The following is a 15,169-nucleotide window of genomic DNA, read 5'->3' as shown; positions in this document are numbered from 1 at the left end:
GAAAACATAGTTATGATTATTATATTCTATTTCTTCTAATAGATCCCCCAAAATGCACAACACTGTCCAATACAGAGGTGTGTGTAAAGTTGAGGACTACGTTGGATACGACAGACCGCCCGCCCGCCTGCCGCATCAACATTTGCATAATCAAGACTCAACCTTTATGCGAAAACAGTTCGAGCCAGAACCAAGACTCGCTCACCTGCCGGACCGTTGGGGGTTCCGTAACGTCTTTCTGTTTGTTGGATTTGGTGGATCTCTACCATAAGACATGGAATGCTGAATGCTACCTCTCAGACTAAGAGTTTATCTCCCTGATTGTAGACACGTTGTAAAGAAAAATGAAGCTTCTTGTGCCCTGTTTTGACTTTGCCGCCCCCTGGTGGTTCTCCTGTGGAGTGTCTCTGATTGACCCTGGAAACAGGAAGTGCTTACCTTCCTCTCCAGAGCTCACCTGAGGCAGTCACATGGGACAGCAGGCCACGATCCAACGCCGTCCTCTCCTTCACAGATTACACATGTTGAGTAAGTAGCATCGTTTGTTAGCATAAAAGTGACATGGATGCTTCGTTATTGGTCGTATTGTGTTTGGCCAGGAAATGGTTGACTTAACTTTTACTTATTTTACTTTCTTTTATTTAAGGTTTGTGTGATGTTTACATGTTTATCTATCTGCAATAATAATTCACTTTTATTATATGTTGCAGAGCTTGTGTTGTCTGACTCCAAACGAGGCCATTCTTTCACTTGTGGTGGAGTACTTTTACACTTTACTGCTACTTTAACTTTGAACACAAATGTCATTTCAACGTATGGCTTTTGAGTCATATTGATGTTGGCATTAGATTCTTATGTACACAGTGGAGAGCAGGGCCGCCTTTCAGTCAGAGGGTTGGTGGTTCGATCCCCGGCTCCTGCTCTGCTAGTCTCATGTCAATGTGTCCTTGAGCAAGACACTTAACCCCAAAATGTCTCCCGTAGCTGCGTCTACGGTGTGTAGATAGATACTGAATTGTAAGTCGGTTTGGATAAAAGCATCTGCTAAATGAATGTAATGTCAAAACCTCTTTATTTACCGTACTTTTTGCTTTTGGAAAACGTTTCTTCTGTGTGTAGTTTTAACTGGGACATTATAAATATGACACAGCCTCTGTAAATACATATTTTAATTAAAAAATAAGCACAATATCCTCAGAAAATCTCTCAAATGTAGAAACACCAGGCTTGTGTCCTTTATATTATAGTTTTACCATGAAGCATGCTGATTACTGTGTTGTGTGATGTAAACGTGGTGTTGCAGCGCCCCCTGTGGCCAATCAGTGCCACTGTTACATCTCCATGAAGGAGGACAATCAGTCACACCTGAGCAGATGTTTGAACAATAAAGAAAACACGAGCAGCGCCCCGCTGTGGCCAGCAGGAACCAGAGCTATTTAAAAAGAAAACTCAAAATCAAATGTGTGACTTTATTCACGTTTAGAGAGAAATAAAACCCCGTGTTCACTAGAATATAAGGATGTTATTATTACAGCAGAAGATAATACGATCAGAATGCATATAATAAATCATTATTTATTATATTTCCTCATTTTAAATGTGTACATTTTGCAGTGCGTGTGTTTTACTTTGTTGTACTTTTATTGTGATATTCTTCTTTATTTCTTTTATTTCAGATGAGACCCGGGCTCCATAAAAGCATGCACCTGAACCCCCCAGCTGTCATTCAGCCCCGTGCTGTGTGGTGGACCGGGCCTGATCCAGACCTGCACGCGTCCACCTGCAGCGCGCTGCTCGCTGCCTCACTGCGGCGGGCTGACGATGACTTGAATGCTGATTATTGTGAAGATCGACAAAGGACACGAGGACAAAAAAGGAGGAGATGAACCGTTTCCTGAGAGCCGGGGAGCACGGAGGGCTGCTGACGGACTGCAGGGAGCTGTCACCCAACCACACCTCCTCCTCCTCCTCCTCCATCACCTCCTCCTCCTCCTCCAGCGCCGCTGGCCCAGCCGACAGACACGCGGCCCTGCCCTCGCTCCAGACCCGGGGACCTGTCGGCGGCGGCAGCGGCGGGTCGGAGCCGAGGAGATCCGCGCTCAAACGCAGCCGAGCCGGTCGGGAGGGACGAGAGGAACCGGAGGCGGCGGAACACTCCGCGGCTGCGGGAGAGGTGAGCGTCGGTAAGCAGCAGCAGCAGCGTCGGGAGGCTCAAGGACGCAGCGTCGGTGCAGAAGGTGTGGACATGATTTCAGCGGTCAGCAGGGACGCGGACGGCGGCGGGAGCGGCATCATCATCATCAACAACAACAACAACAACAACAACAACAATAACAACAACAACGGCGTCTCCGAAGTGCCCGCGGCCTCTGCTGCGACATGCGCCAAAGGCAAGGAGGAGAGGAAGGGGAAGAACGTGATCCGGGGCTGGAAGAGGGACCGGGACCGGGACCGGGAGAGGGACGCCGCCGCTCCTCCTCCTCCCGCCCGGACGAGGAAAGAGAAGCCCGGCGATGGCTCGTCTCCTCCTCCGCCGCCGCCTCCTCCTCCTCCTCCCTCCGCCGCCTTCCTCCCTTCGTGCGCCCTGCCCGAGCATCCTCTCTGCCCCAACGGCGCCGGACACTGCCACTGCGCCGCGCAGGACTCCAGGATCCCGGGAGATAACGGCCACATTAACAACGTCAGCGGGAGTAATAAAAGCGCGCTGGATTGTGGAGTTAAAAGCGGCGGCGGCGCTATTGTTGTCAGGCGGCAGCATGACGACACGCCGGCGGCCAAGAAACACAGAGGAGCCGAGAAGGTAAGCGGCTCTTATTGTCTGGAGGCCAATCATAAGATTGTGAATATTAATAACAGAACAGAAGAGATGTGTGCGCGCACAGCAGCCTCCACGTTGAACACCTAGAGGCGGCACACATTAGGAACACAGAGGAATGTGTGTTTGATTTCCTCATATATTCAGAGCACACACAGTGAAGTGAGATGCAGGTGTGAAGGCCTCAAAGAACACACACACACACACACACACACACACACACACACACACACACACACACACACACACACACACGCAGGGCTGTTTAAATGGACGGAGATGGAGATGCTGTTTGTTTTCTATTGTTGTGGCTCAGCTGGTGTCGTTGTCCCATCTGTCTGCTCTTATTTAACATGCTGATGGACTGGGATTGTTTTTTTTTTTGTTTTTTTTGGGTGTCTTTTGGAGGGGAGATGAAGAGAGGAGGGAGCAGCACTGTGTCCTCCTCCTCCTCCTCCTCCTCCTCCTCCTCTCAGAACCATTTAATCCAGGCCTCCTTGTTTTCGCTGGAGATTAAAGCCAAAAGAAAGAGAGCAACTATGTATACATGTGCAACTCAAAGCAAAGACGTGAGGATAAGAATGTAAATCCTCCCTTCTTCTCTCTGTGTGTGTGTGTGTGTGTGTGTGTGTGTGTGTTTGCTCTCTCCATTGTGGAGATACTGGTATGTCAGGTGTGAGAGCGTGGGACAGAGTGTTTCATGAATCCTGCAGGTCGACAGGTCGACTGCTGTGGATTTAACGAGACATGTTCTAGTCTGTTAAAGGAGATGTTGCCACTTGTGAAATCATTTTATTTTTTTTTGGGGGGGGGAGGGGGGGGGGGTTTAAATAAGTCATCCGCATCCGGAGAGACAAAGATGGAGGGAGTTTATGGGAGGAGAGGGAGAGACATGACAGCAGAGGACACGGATCCAAACAGATGGAGGATTGTCCGAGAGGAGCTTTTATTTTCTGTGGATGCAGGATCAGGATCAGGATCAGGACCAGGACCAGGACCAGGAAGAGGAGCATCCTCCCTGCTGCTGGCAGATGCTGCTGACAGGAGGAACGCTGGCCTGCTTTGTTTATTTGTTGATCTGAAGGATTCCCATTCGGCTGTGAAACACACACACACACACACACACACACACACACACACACACACACACACACACACACACACACACACTCTCCCTGAGCTCTGTGGTGACTGTCATTCATTGTGTCAGCAGTGATCTCGGCTGCACTGAAGCTTTTTGTTTTTGTGTGACGGTTGTTGAGCTTCAGCAGCGTTCAAACACTTCAGACTGAGACTCGCTGTGACCTCGATTTCTGGCACAAGCGACGGTGAGCTGGAAGCAGATCAGCGACCGTTACCTTCTGTTAAAGCTGATACAGACAGTCGGACACGTACAAGTTCATAGTTCATCTTTGATCGCATGTTCCCTTCTTTTAAAATGTTAATTTCCCACTGATGTTTAACAAAAACACATTTGAGTTTGACTTATTCAAATTGATACAAAACAACAAGTTTATATTCCTCAATTATGTTTTTTGTATCCGTATATTGGACTGAAAACAGACTCTTAAAATGTAGATGAGAAATGATATAAAAAGCCATGTTTTACGTTGAGAAGACGCTCCACAGTTTTTGCTTCTAAAGACCGGCTCTTCTCACCTCCTGTTTGTGACTGGGTGAGGTTCAGCTCACTGTATTCAGAGTAACTAGAGTCGTAAAAAAGCCAAGTACAGGAAGTAGTGTGATGTCCTTCAGGAGGAAGCAGAGGAGGAGGGTGCATTCTAACGAGGATGACCAGTTTATCTGTAAAGAGAACCTTCTGGAAGCTGCTGACCAACTCTTCTGTTTGAGGAAGAACTGAGGATTTGTTGGACCTGAATTCTTGGAGATACGAGACAGATGTTTTGTTTTGTTTAGGGTTTTTTGGCCAAATTCTGTAAAATGCATTTGGGCCAAAACATTTATTTTTTTTTTATAAAAAACTGACTACTTGAGGTTTATTTTTTGATATATTAATATTTCTCAAAGTGTGTGCTTGAAACGTGAAGTTAGTTACATAAAGTTTAACACGTTCTTTGTTCTTTCATGATATTTACCGATCGAATGATCGACAGTTCAGACATCAACGTGAACCGTCTTTATAGCTATTACTCTTTTTTGTTGTTGTTGTTGGGAAGATTGAAAATGAATCAATTCAAATCACGAGTGAGAATGTTTTTAAGATGCGTTTAATTTACATTGAATCAAAATTGGATTAACTGGTTACACCCCTGCTGACAGGAGCCAATGTGGAGGCACTGGATATATGAAATAGCCTGGATATTAAACAAAGCTTATAAATAAGGTTTAATTAAAGAGAACCGTGTATTAATTATGTTTTACAGAGAGGGCCGAGCTCTTTTGTGCTCAGTATTTTCATCTGATTTAATGGATCTGCTTATATTTCAACCAACGCAGCGGTCCACACAGCTCGAGTTCTTTTTTAAAGTCTATTTTCTTCCATTTTATGTGCACAAGTACAGTGATTGTGTACAATACTGTGCCTGAACGCATCGTATGTAGAGTCTGCAGGAACGCTAACATGTTGACATTCAGCAGGTACAATGTTTAGCGTGTCCTCATGCTAAGTCAGCTCAGTTACAGTGTCATGGTGAGACACAACATACAATCTATTGGTTTTGTGTATGTGGTATTTTTTATTTATTTGTTTGTTTGACAGCGGGTGTCTTGTTTTGCTTTTGTTGCCTAAACCCACAGACTGTATGTAAGAAGTGGACGTCTTGACGTCACTCGTTGGCTCGTGGACTGATGTTTTAAAGCCTCGAATTTGGCATTTTGGCCATCGCCATCTTGGTTTTCTGCAACCAGTGAACAGGAAGTGACCATATTTGGGCTGTGGAGGAGAGAAGTATAGAGACGCCGCATACGTCTCTGTTAGAGACCCGTCAATCACTGTGTAGCCCCGCCCTACCTTTTAGAGATTCCTGATCACCCTTTTTCGCCACCAATAGCCGATAATTGATGATCCATATTAATAGATACAGATCTCTTTGTTGTTTGATTACAGCAGCTGGTCTACAAGGATGCAGAATATAATTTTTTTTCCCACCGTCCCCAAAAATTATTTCAACCTCTCTGAAGACTTTCACCTCTAATATCTATTTTATATTCATGTGAAAACATCTCCTTCAAACTACTGGATTTATTCAAGTTTACCACCAAAAACTAAATTTTACAGATTACATGTGAACACATCACGATAACATTATAATCTACCTTCAGCCAGTACTCTTGTTCACTAAGCAGCGCCTGAAGGCATCATGATGTAACTGAAGTGAACCTCCGTTGGTTAGCCGTTAGCGGTGCTGCTAACGTTACTAGCTCTCCTCTTGATTAGTTGTTAACAATGAAACATGATCAGAGATCAGAGACTAGAACCACATGTTCTACTGAGTACTGGAGGAGAACCATCGTCAGGAGAACTTTATTTACACTCTGATGGTTAACGTTAAACTGTGTGTTTAAGGGAGGATCAGTACGGCACCAAAGTCTTTAGGATTCATCCTCTGGGGACCATGACTGTCTGAACTAGATTTCATCCAATAGTTGAGACATTTCAGCCGGGACCAAAGAGTGGAGTCCTGCCGCCAATCATGGCTAAAAAGAAAAATACACAAAGAAAACCTGAAAGACCTTTTTAGCGAACGGCTGAAACGAAAACCGAGCTGCCATTTAAAATCTGATGCGGCCTCGTTGGCAGAAAATAAGCAGCAGTTCCGCGGCTGCTTGAAAGCTCAGACTGTCATCTGCATGACAAAGAGATTTTCACTCGGGTTGCTCCGTGAATGACAGCGGCCCGCTCTGCGATCACTTCCTGTCTGTCAGCGCTGGATCCCTGCAGGCCGAAGGGAGAACGAAAAACAGCCTGTTGGATTCCATCGGTTTATCTGATCAGCGCTAAACGTGCGCGTCGATATCCGGCCAGTCCCGGTTTTAACATCTTGTTTTGTTGTAACCGCGGTGAGATGTTGTGTGTTTTATCTTTTTACCTGGTGGAGTATTCTTTTTGTTCAGGCTCTGTTTCCATTTTTTAGTTTGTTCGGGGGGGGGGGGGGGGGGGGCTGTGATGTCACATGTTTGATCCTGAGCGAGCATCCTGGATCGGTAGAGCGTGACGAGGAGAGGTGCATGCTGGGAAATGCACAGGGTTATAAAGCGTTATAGCAGAAATGTTGTGATTCATGTTGAAGTATTCAGACCTTTTATTTCAGTTATAGTACCAATACAACAGTGTAGAAATACTCTGTTACAAGTAAATGTCATGCATTCAAAATGTTACTGTGTGTATATATATATATATATATATATATATATATATATATATATATATATATATATAGTTATAGTTGTGAGTAATACGTATAAGAACTGAATTTATGAGTTTATTTTTTATTTTAATATGAATATACAAAGTAACCAAAGCTGTATAATAATATATATAGTGAAGTAAAAACTGCAATATTTCCCTTTGAGATGTAGTGGAGTAGAAGTATAAAGTACATGTTAATGCAAAGTACTCGTCTGTGAATATCTTGCATCAAAACTATTCATACCGGCAGAGAATTTGCGACAGTTGCAGCACTTTGGAGCCAGAGCAGCGTCTGAAGAGATTTTACCGAGTTTCCCTTTAGTGAAACGCTTTAGATTTATCTAGAACATTCAACACAGAGTCGATTCAAAGTGCTTCACGCGGTACAGAAAAGCACTACAGTTACATGCAAAACAACTCAAGTTCATGATTATCATTAAAATGAAACACAACACAATCATACATGTGATCTCCGTTCAGACGTGGTACTTATTGCTTCATCGGGTTGGAAATGTGCGTCTGCAGATGAAACACAACGACGTATCAGGTAACTGAAGTGTTGGTGTGTGTCTGTGTTTGTGAGTGTGCAGTCATTTCAGTGAACAGCCTGCGGCGACGCTTCCTGAGCAGAGATGTAACGCCAATTTCCAAACATTTCGAGGATTTAAGAGCCAGAGGACCAAAGCTTCTTCCAACTTTCACAGCCGAGAGAAAAAGAAAACCCGCTTTTTAATCACTGCATCTTAGTCAAAGACTCTGAAACAAAGACAGAAAATACTAATTTTGTTGGTGTTGATTTGACCTACAGACGGAGCTTTTCAGGGACTTCTTTCAACACACATTCTCATTTTGTCACTTGAAGTATTTTCTCACCAAACCATCAGCCTGTACAGGAAGGAGCCCGAGCAGCTGTTCGGGTTTAACTCACCTCGTTCACGTTCACACTTACAGCGCGCTAATGATGCCAAACAAGAATGCAAAAAACGAGGCGTCAGCGATGCCTCTGAACACATCGTGTCTTGTTACGGTGTGACGAAGACGGAGATGTTGTGAAATAAGTCGATTTTTTTGGCTCAAAAAATATTCTTTTAACTGACAAATTCATTATTTGAATAGCATGAAACGAATATCAAACGAGGTGAAAATAGTGATTTTTCAAGTGAGTTTCTCTGCAGGGCAATATGTAAAGAACTTTTATGCTAGTATACTACTAGTATACTAGTAGTATACCAGACTTGTTGTAGGCACAACAGTTTATTTTATTTTAACGTTGGCTAGGAAGACTAGTGATGTAACGATGTAGTGGTTTGGGGATGAATCTCCTTCTGTTCACATTTCTGATATCTGATGTTGAAACTGTAGAAGTCGAGGTATCATATTGGTCAAGCTGTTCTCATCTAGTGTTCGTATCCATACCTACGAAAAAATGAATGAGCTTTAATTTGTAGTAATCCCACAAAAACAAATCTCATGTAATCTACGTGAACGGGGGAAGAATAAAGTCTTTCATCCAGGAGACGTTTGTTCGTCCCTGTGTGAGACGAGAAGTTAAGTTACGCAACTTCCGTACTTATTTTGAATCCAAACCACCATCTTTTATTAAACATAATTAAGTATTTCACCATCTTTTCGGAGGAAGAGGCACTAAAAATGAGCTGTAACGTGTTGGTAAGATATCCTACGATCCGTCTTTGAGGAGATGTTGGATTGGTGGGAGAACTTTCAGTTTGGTAAGAAGATAACTGACCGAGCGGAGGAATTGTTTTGTGCGACACCATCTTTAAAACTTTGGTTTTGAATGCTTTTTTGTGGTTTCATGGACAAATTATGCAAGTACTCTTGCTGTTCATCACCAGCCTAAAGGTTCTCCGGTCCTCAGCGGGATTCAAACTCGCCTCACGCGTGTGTCCGGTTGATGATGACAATCATCAGCACTCTGATGTTGTTTATTGGCTGCAGCCAAAAACCTCAGCGGGCGTCACTCAGACGTTTCTCCAACGTCTTCCCAAAAAAAAAAACCCCCACAAAATGTCTGACTCACGTCTGCAGAGTCGTCACATCTGACGTGTTCAAAGACGTGACATTAACGGCTGTTTAACCGTGAGTCGTGTTCGAGGAGAGAGAGAGCGTTGATTTAAAAAAGGTTTGTGTCAGCAGCAAGCACCGAATATAAATGGTGAATGGTGGAATCGCTGATAAAAACCCCCAAAAACTTCAGTTAATTTGACTAAATATACAATGAACCCTCACAAACAATCCTTTGAGAACTTGCAGGTGCATAAGTCGCAAAAGTGTCCATTTAATTGTTCTGTTCTTGTTGATCTGTCTGTCTTCTGTGTGTGTGTGTGTGTGTGTGTGTGTTCAAACATAACTGACAAATTAAGTGGAATAAGTACTTGATTTAAAAACCGTAGTCACAACCAGCGGAGACATTAGGCCGTTTCTAATCGGGGGTATTGAAACGGAGAACATCAAGGCGAGAAGGGGGGGGGGGGGGGGGGGGGTCAAAAGCGTGGGATGCATATCGTATCATTTATCAGAATCACTTAATTTCAATCATAACTTTATTTACATGTAATGTATCATTTATACGGTTCACAGTAGATTATCGGTGTGTGAAATAGAAGGAAAGCTGAAGATCGTGAGCGACGCTGGCAGAGCGTCCACGTTTCAGTGTGAACCCGTAAAAGAGACGTTACGGTCCCAAACCCCCGAATATTCAGTCAACTACGACGTAAAAAAAAGAAAGAAGAAAACACCAAATTTGAGAAAGTAAAGCACAAGCAATTCTCAAAAGTGGCTGTTTAATCGCCTGATTGATATTTAAAACTCTCTCTCTGTTCTTTATTACGGAGGAAACTACAAACTAGTCACATGATGTAGAATCTGGGTGGATGGGTCCAACAAGAAACCAGGAGACCGGTGTTTGACACAAAGTGTTGTGGTTTTGTTGCCGAAGCCTAACTGTGCGTAGTTATTTTAAGTCTAACTGTGACGTTTTTCCTAAAACTAAGTGGTCCTGTTGCTTTAACTTTCGTTTCGTTAACGTTATATCATCCCAAAGAACAAGCCGGACCAAGCGACGAAGACAAAAAGGGGACAATGCTGTCCCTGTACCAATAGACCTCTCTACTCTACGTCATATTCATCATCGGGACTTGAAGCTGATATCTTAGTGATGACTTCAGCACACAGAAGATATATGTGGCTGAATGACTTCAATGTTAGAAAACGAGACGTGGCTCAATGTCATGAATTTGAACATGAACTCGTCTCAAAAGGCGCTGCGTCTCGACAGCCTTTCGGGAGAATCTTGTTTTGAATTTAGAACAAAATTGATTTTGCATCTGACTCACAAATGAGCTCAATGAACACAAGATGTGTTCAGGGTCGTCCTTATTCCACGGAGACTTGAGGACCACGAACATCCTTGAAGATCACTTTTCCTATTGTTGGGAAATGTATTTGTTTTCATTAATTTTGTATCAATCAGACATCAGACAGGCGGAAGGCAAACGTAGGCAAAAAATGTTTAATTTTAACAAACAAGACATCAGTGAAAATGTTTATTTGACCATTTTCAGTATCGTATCAGATGGTCACGTAACTGGTGACGAATACACACTTCAGTAACGACACGTCTGCTCCTCTGTTCCTAAACCTAATGAAGTTGTTTTGTGAGCTAAACCTAAGTAAGTTGTTTCCTGCGATGGAAGTTTATTTTGAAAAGACTGCATTCATGTAAGGAGCAGAAATTGTATCACGTAACTTCAGTTACGTAGTTTCTTTCCCCCAAACGATGATCTTTTTCTAACCCTAACCACGTATTTCACCATCTATTCCTATTTCGCGATCTAACTAAGTCTTTTAATTGCCTAAACTTAACTACGTAGTTTCCTGTGAAAAAGCAAGTTTATTTTGAAAAGACTGTATTCATGTAACAAACAGGAAATTGACAAGTGTTGCTGACTTTAGTAGAAAAACGAGGAGTAACATTTGGTAGGATATCATACGAACCGTTGTTTGTCATTTTAACTATAAAAATGTCAAATCTCTTCTTTCTCACAGCTAGCGTTGGATTTTCAGCCGTCTGGATCTACTCATGACGTTATTATGACGTTATTATTACGTTACAGCTCTGTGGATTAGTGGCGGGTATATCGTCTGGATGTGTAATACATCTCAACACCAGAAACAGACTACAGTAGATCTGGAAGTCACTTGCTGTAGATATTCATGGTCCCCAGAGTGAGATCCCCAAACGATTTTTGGTGGCCCTCCTGCAGCACTGTCGTGATAAAAAGCTTCAGCTGGACTCATAAATATCTAACGTTCAGAGTGTCATAAAGATGTACTCACGATATACAGCCGAACGCCGTTATTCTCTCCCAGTGCTCACTTTTATTTATCTTTCGAAATTGTGATTTATTTTCTTTGAAACGATGCTGAAGGTGAATTAAAAGCATGCAGACATGTGTTATAATAAATATATGGAAATAAAAATAAAAGATCTGGTCCTTATCATAAAAGAGTGTGTAGTGTAGCCAGTGCTAAAATTAATGCAGACATGATCAATCATCTGCATCATGGAGGTGATCGAGACTAAAATATATTTCAATAATTGTTAGAAAGATGATTTTCCGTTCGACTGTGTAGTGAAGCTCAGAAACAGGAGGACGAGTGCAGGAGGAGTAAACGCCGGCGCCGACAGCGTTGTTCCCACTCGAGGCCCAGAAGTGTGTTTTCAGAGACTCCATTAGGGATCAGAGTATCACTGCCAGCCGGTGTGAGAGGCTTCGTGGTTGGACAACGTATACGCCCACTCACTAACCGAAGGAAACACTGGAACAGTCTGTCGCTACCAAGAATCTCTCTCTGTCTCTCTCTCTCTCTCTCTCTCTCTCTCTCTCTGTCTCTCTCGCTCTCTGTCTCTCTCTCGCTCTCTCTCGCTCTCTGTCTCTCTCTCTCACTCTCTCGCTCTCTGTCTCTCTCTTTTGTTCTCTCTTTGTCTCTCTCTCTCTGTCTTTTTCTCACACTCTCTGTCTCTCTCTCTCTCTCTCTCTCTGTCTTTCTCTCTGTGTCTCTCTCTGTCTCTCTCTCTCTCTCTGTCTCTCTCACTCTGTCTCTCTTTATCTCTCTCTGTGTCTCTCTCTCTCTGTCTCACTCTGTCTCTCTCTGTCTCTCTCCATCTTTCTCTCCATCTGTCTCTCTCCATCTGTCTCGCTGTCTCTCTCTCTCTGTCTCTCTCTTTCTCTGTCTCTCTCTCCATCTGTCTCTCTCTCTGTCTCTGTCTCCATCTGTCTCTCTCTCTCTGTCGCTCTCTGTCTCTCTCTCTCGCTCTCTCTCTGTCTTTCTCCATCTCTCTGTCTCTCTCTCTCTGTCTCTCTCTCTCTCTGTCTCTCTCCATCTGTTTCTCTCTCTGTCTCTCTCCATCTCTCTGTCTCTCTCTCTCTGTCTCTCTCTTTCTCTGTCTCTCTCTCCATCTGTCTCTCTCTCTGTCTCTCTCCATCTGTCTCTCTCCATCTCGCTGTCTCTCTCCCTCTCTCTCTCTCTTTCTCTGTCTCTCTCTCCATCTGTCTCTCTCTCTGTCTCTCTCTCCATCTGTCTCTCTCTCTGTCGCTCTCTCTCTCTGTCTTTCTCTCTCTTGTTCTCTCTCTCTCTGTCTCTCTCTCTCCATCTGTCTCTCTCTCTCTGTCGCTCTCTGTCTCTCTCTCTCGCTCTCTCTCTGTCTCTCTCCATCTCTCTGTCTCTCTCTCTTTTCATATTTTATTTAACTGCAGCTTTTCCTGACATCCTCTTCTTTTTCTACACACCGGGGGAGCTTTCGCTCTCAAGTCTGAAGTCAGATGAAGGATTCTTTTCATCTCAGTCGATCAGCGCAGAGGAAAATGAATGGGGACAATTTAGTGGAGTTTGTGGTTAAAAGCTTCTGGTTTGGAACATTTTCTGTGTTTGTAGCAAGAAAAGAGAGTTTGTGCATTAAAAGCTTTATTTAAGATTTATGTTTGTTAAAGTTGGAGCTACTATCCAGAAATTGTACGTTTAAAAAAAAAAGAGAAATACAACTCAAGGTTTGTTTTCATGATTATTCACTAACTTGGAAATGTTTTTTTGCTCAAATGCTTTCAGAACGGCCTGAGTATTCATGCATTTTTGCAACAAAATGCTCCAAATAGTTTAGCTGTGATTAAACTTCAACATCAACGTATCCTTGTATGATATCCATGAGAAGTTCCTCCTCGTTTTCCTACTAAAGTCCATCGACAAATGTCATTTTCTGCTCGTTGCATGCAAACAGTCTTTTCAAAATAAACTTCTGTCTTCGCAGGAAACAACTTAATTAGCTTTAGGAAAAAGTAGTGGTTTGGATAAAAAAATAATAAGCTTTTGCAAACAAAACTCTGATTAAACTTTAGTGCGAAGTTGCAACTATTTTCATTGATCAAAAATCGACATTTTCCGTTTCTGTTTTCCCTCCAGTCAGCAGTCGACGTGGATGAAGAGACTTTAAGAGGGTGAGAGGCGACACATCAGATCTGATCCACAGCGACGTGTCGTTTGATATCTCACGGAATTTTTTTTTTTTTCGTGCATCAACTTCAACTTGAGTCTTTTCAAAATAAAAACAGGAAACAACTTAATTAAGTTTAGGCATCTTCAGGAAAAGATGGTTGTTTGAGTTAAAATAACCACAGAGGTGCCGTTACGAACGCATTACGTGACAAATATGTTAATTAACACGTCTTCATCATCTTCATGTTTCCTTCAGAACATACCTGCTGTTGTATAGAAACATGTTTTTTAGTCACACGTTCTCACACAGCGTTCGTAGCTAAACCCATAAACGTGAATTTGCTGTAATTCGTAGATCAGTAAAACAGGGACGCAAAAAAAGCGTCAAAGATGCTACATCAATGTTTCCTCCAGGAGACCGTACCGTTCCGTACCTTTTGAACCCAAACGACGATCTTTTCCTCAACTAGTCTTCTCTGTGAAGACGGAAGTTTATTTTGAAAATCCTGAATGCATGTAACAAGCAGAACAATGTTACTTCTGCAGGAAAACGCACGATAAAAAGGGGAGTAACGTTTTCGTACGCTATCATACGAGCTGCTGCTTTTTAATTAGCAGTCACATCTGGGGTCGCGTCGTTACAGACGACAACATCTGCTCTTCACTATGTCGTCGCTAACGTGTCAGTTACTCTTCCGCCGCGTTGAAAGGCCCGCGACGTCTTCGTAACGACATCGATGTGAAAACGCCGCATGCAAACACACACGTGACTCTGGGAGGCTCGCTGGCTGTTAGCGGCTGATTGAGCGGCTGCTGGTGTCGGCGAGGGGAAAGAAAGCGGTTGTTGGTTTTCAGCGTGTTTTAGCAGCAGCAGGAGTTATTATGGCAGTGAGTAATGTCACGCCATTAGAGCTCGTCTTTCAATGGGGAGGTAAGTGGTGTGTGTGTGTGTGTGTGTGTGTGTGTGTGTGTGTGTGTGTGTGTGTGTGTGTGTGAGACGCTGCAGGGAAATAGAGAGAGCAGAGAAATGAGAGACAAAATGGACAAAAAAAAAAAGATGGCTACCATTCGCAAAAGAACACAAATACACACACAGATTGTCTGCACACACACACACACACACACACACACACACACACACACACACACACAGACTGTCTGCACAAACACACACAATGCTTCCTCTTTCAGCGGCCTGACAATAAAGACAGGGATGATTTCTGTCTGGGGGAAAAAAACTGTCGGTGTGGCTGCTCACTGGAGGATTTAATAGGAGGGGAGGAGGAAGAGGAGGGGAGGGGGGAGAGGAGGAGGACGTGAGGACAAGAAGAAAAGGGTAGGAAGAGGAAAATAAGAGGGGAGGAAAGAGGGGAGAAAGGAACGGGGAATAGGAGGAAGAAAGAACGAAAGAGGACGATGAGAAACAGGATTAAAATTGAGAAAATACAAAAAGACAGAGAACAGGATCGGTT

At 43.4% G+C, this 15,169-nt stretch overlaps 1 protein-coding gene across 2 annotated transcripts in view; it reads left to right on the top strand.

Moving 5' to 3' along the window:
• Window positions 1–121: 121 nt before the first annotated feature.
• Window positions 122–15,169, top strand: part of znf608 (zinc finger protein 608) — a 48,473-nt gene continuing 33,425 nt past the window's right edge. Inside the window, exons 1-2 of one of the 2 annotated variants that reach the window (XM_068703811.1) lie at window positions 122–528; window positions 1,677–2,800. In XM_068703811.1, coding sequence (XP_068559912.1) covers window positions 1,883–2,800 — 918 coding nt within the window. In that variant the 5' untranslated portion in view covers window positions 122–528; window positions 1,677–1,882. Of the gene's footprint in view, window positions 529–1,627; window positions 2,801–15,169 lie in introns of those variants that run through there. The other variant, XM_068703812.1, reaches the window with a different exon arrangement.

This window comes from Cebidichthys violaceus, unplaced genomic scaffold (assembly GCF_023349555.1).
Source record: "Cebidichthys violaceus isolate CVI_PGR_0920_01 unplaced genomic scaffold, fCebVio1.0.p SCAF_9, whole genome shotgun sequence".
NCBI classification, from domain to species: domain Eukaryota; kingdom Metazoa; phylum Chordata; class Actinopteri; order Perciformes; family Stichaeidae; genus Cebidichthys; species Cebidichthys violaceus.
This window is presented reverse-complemented; position numbering and strand designations above follow the sequence as displayed.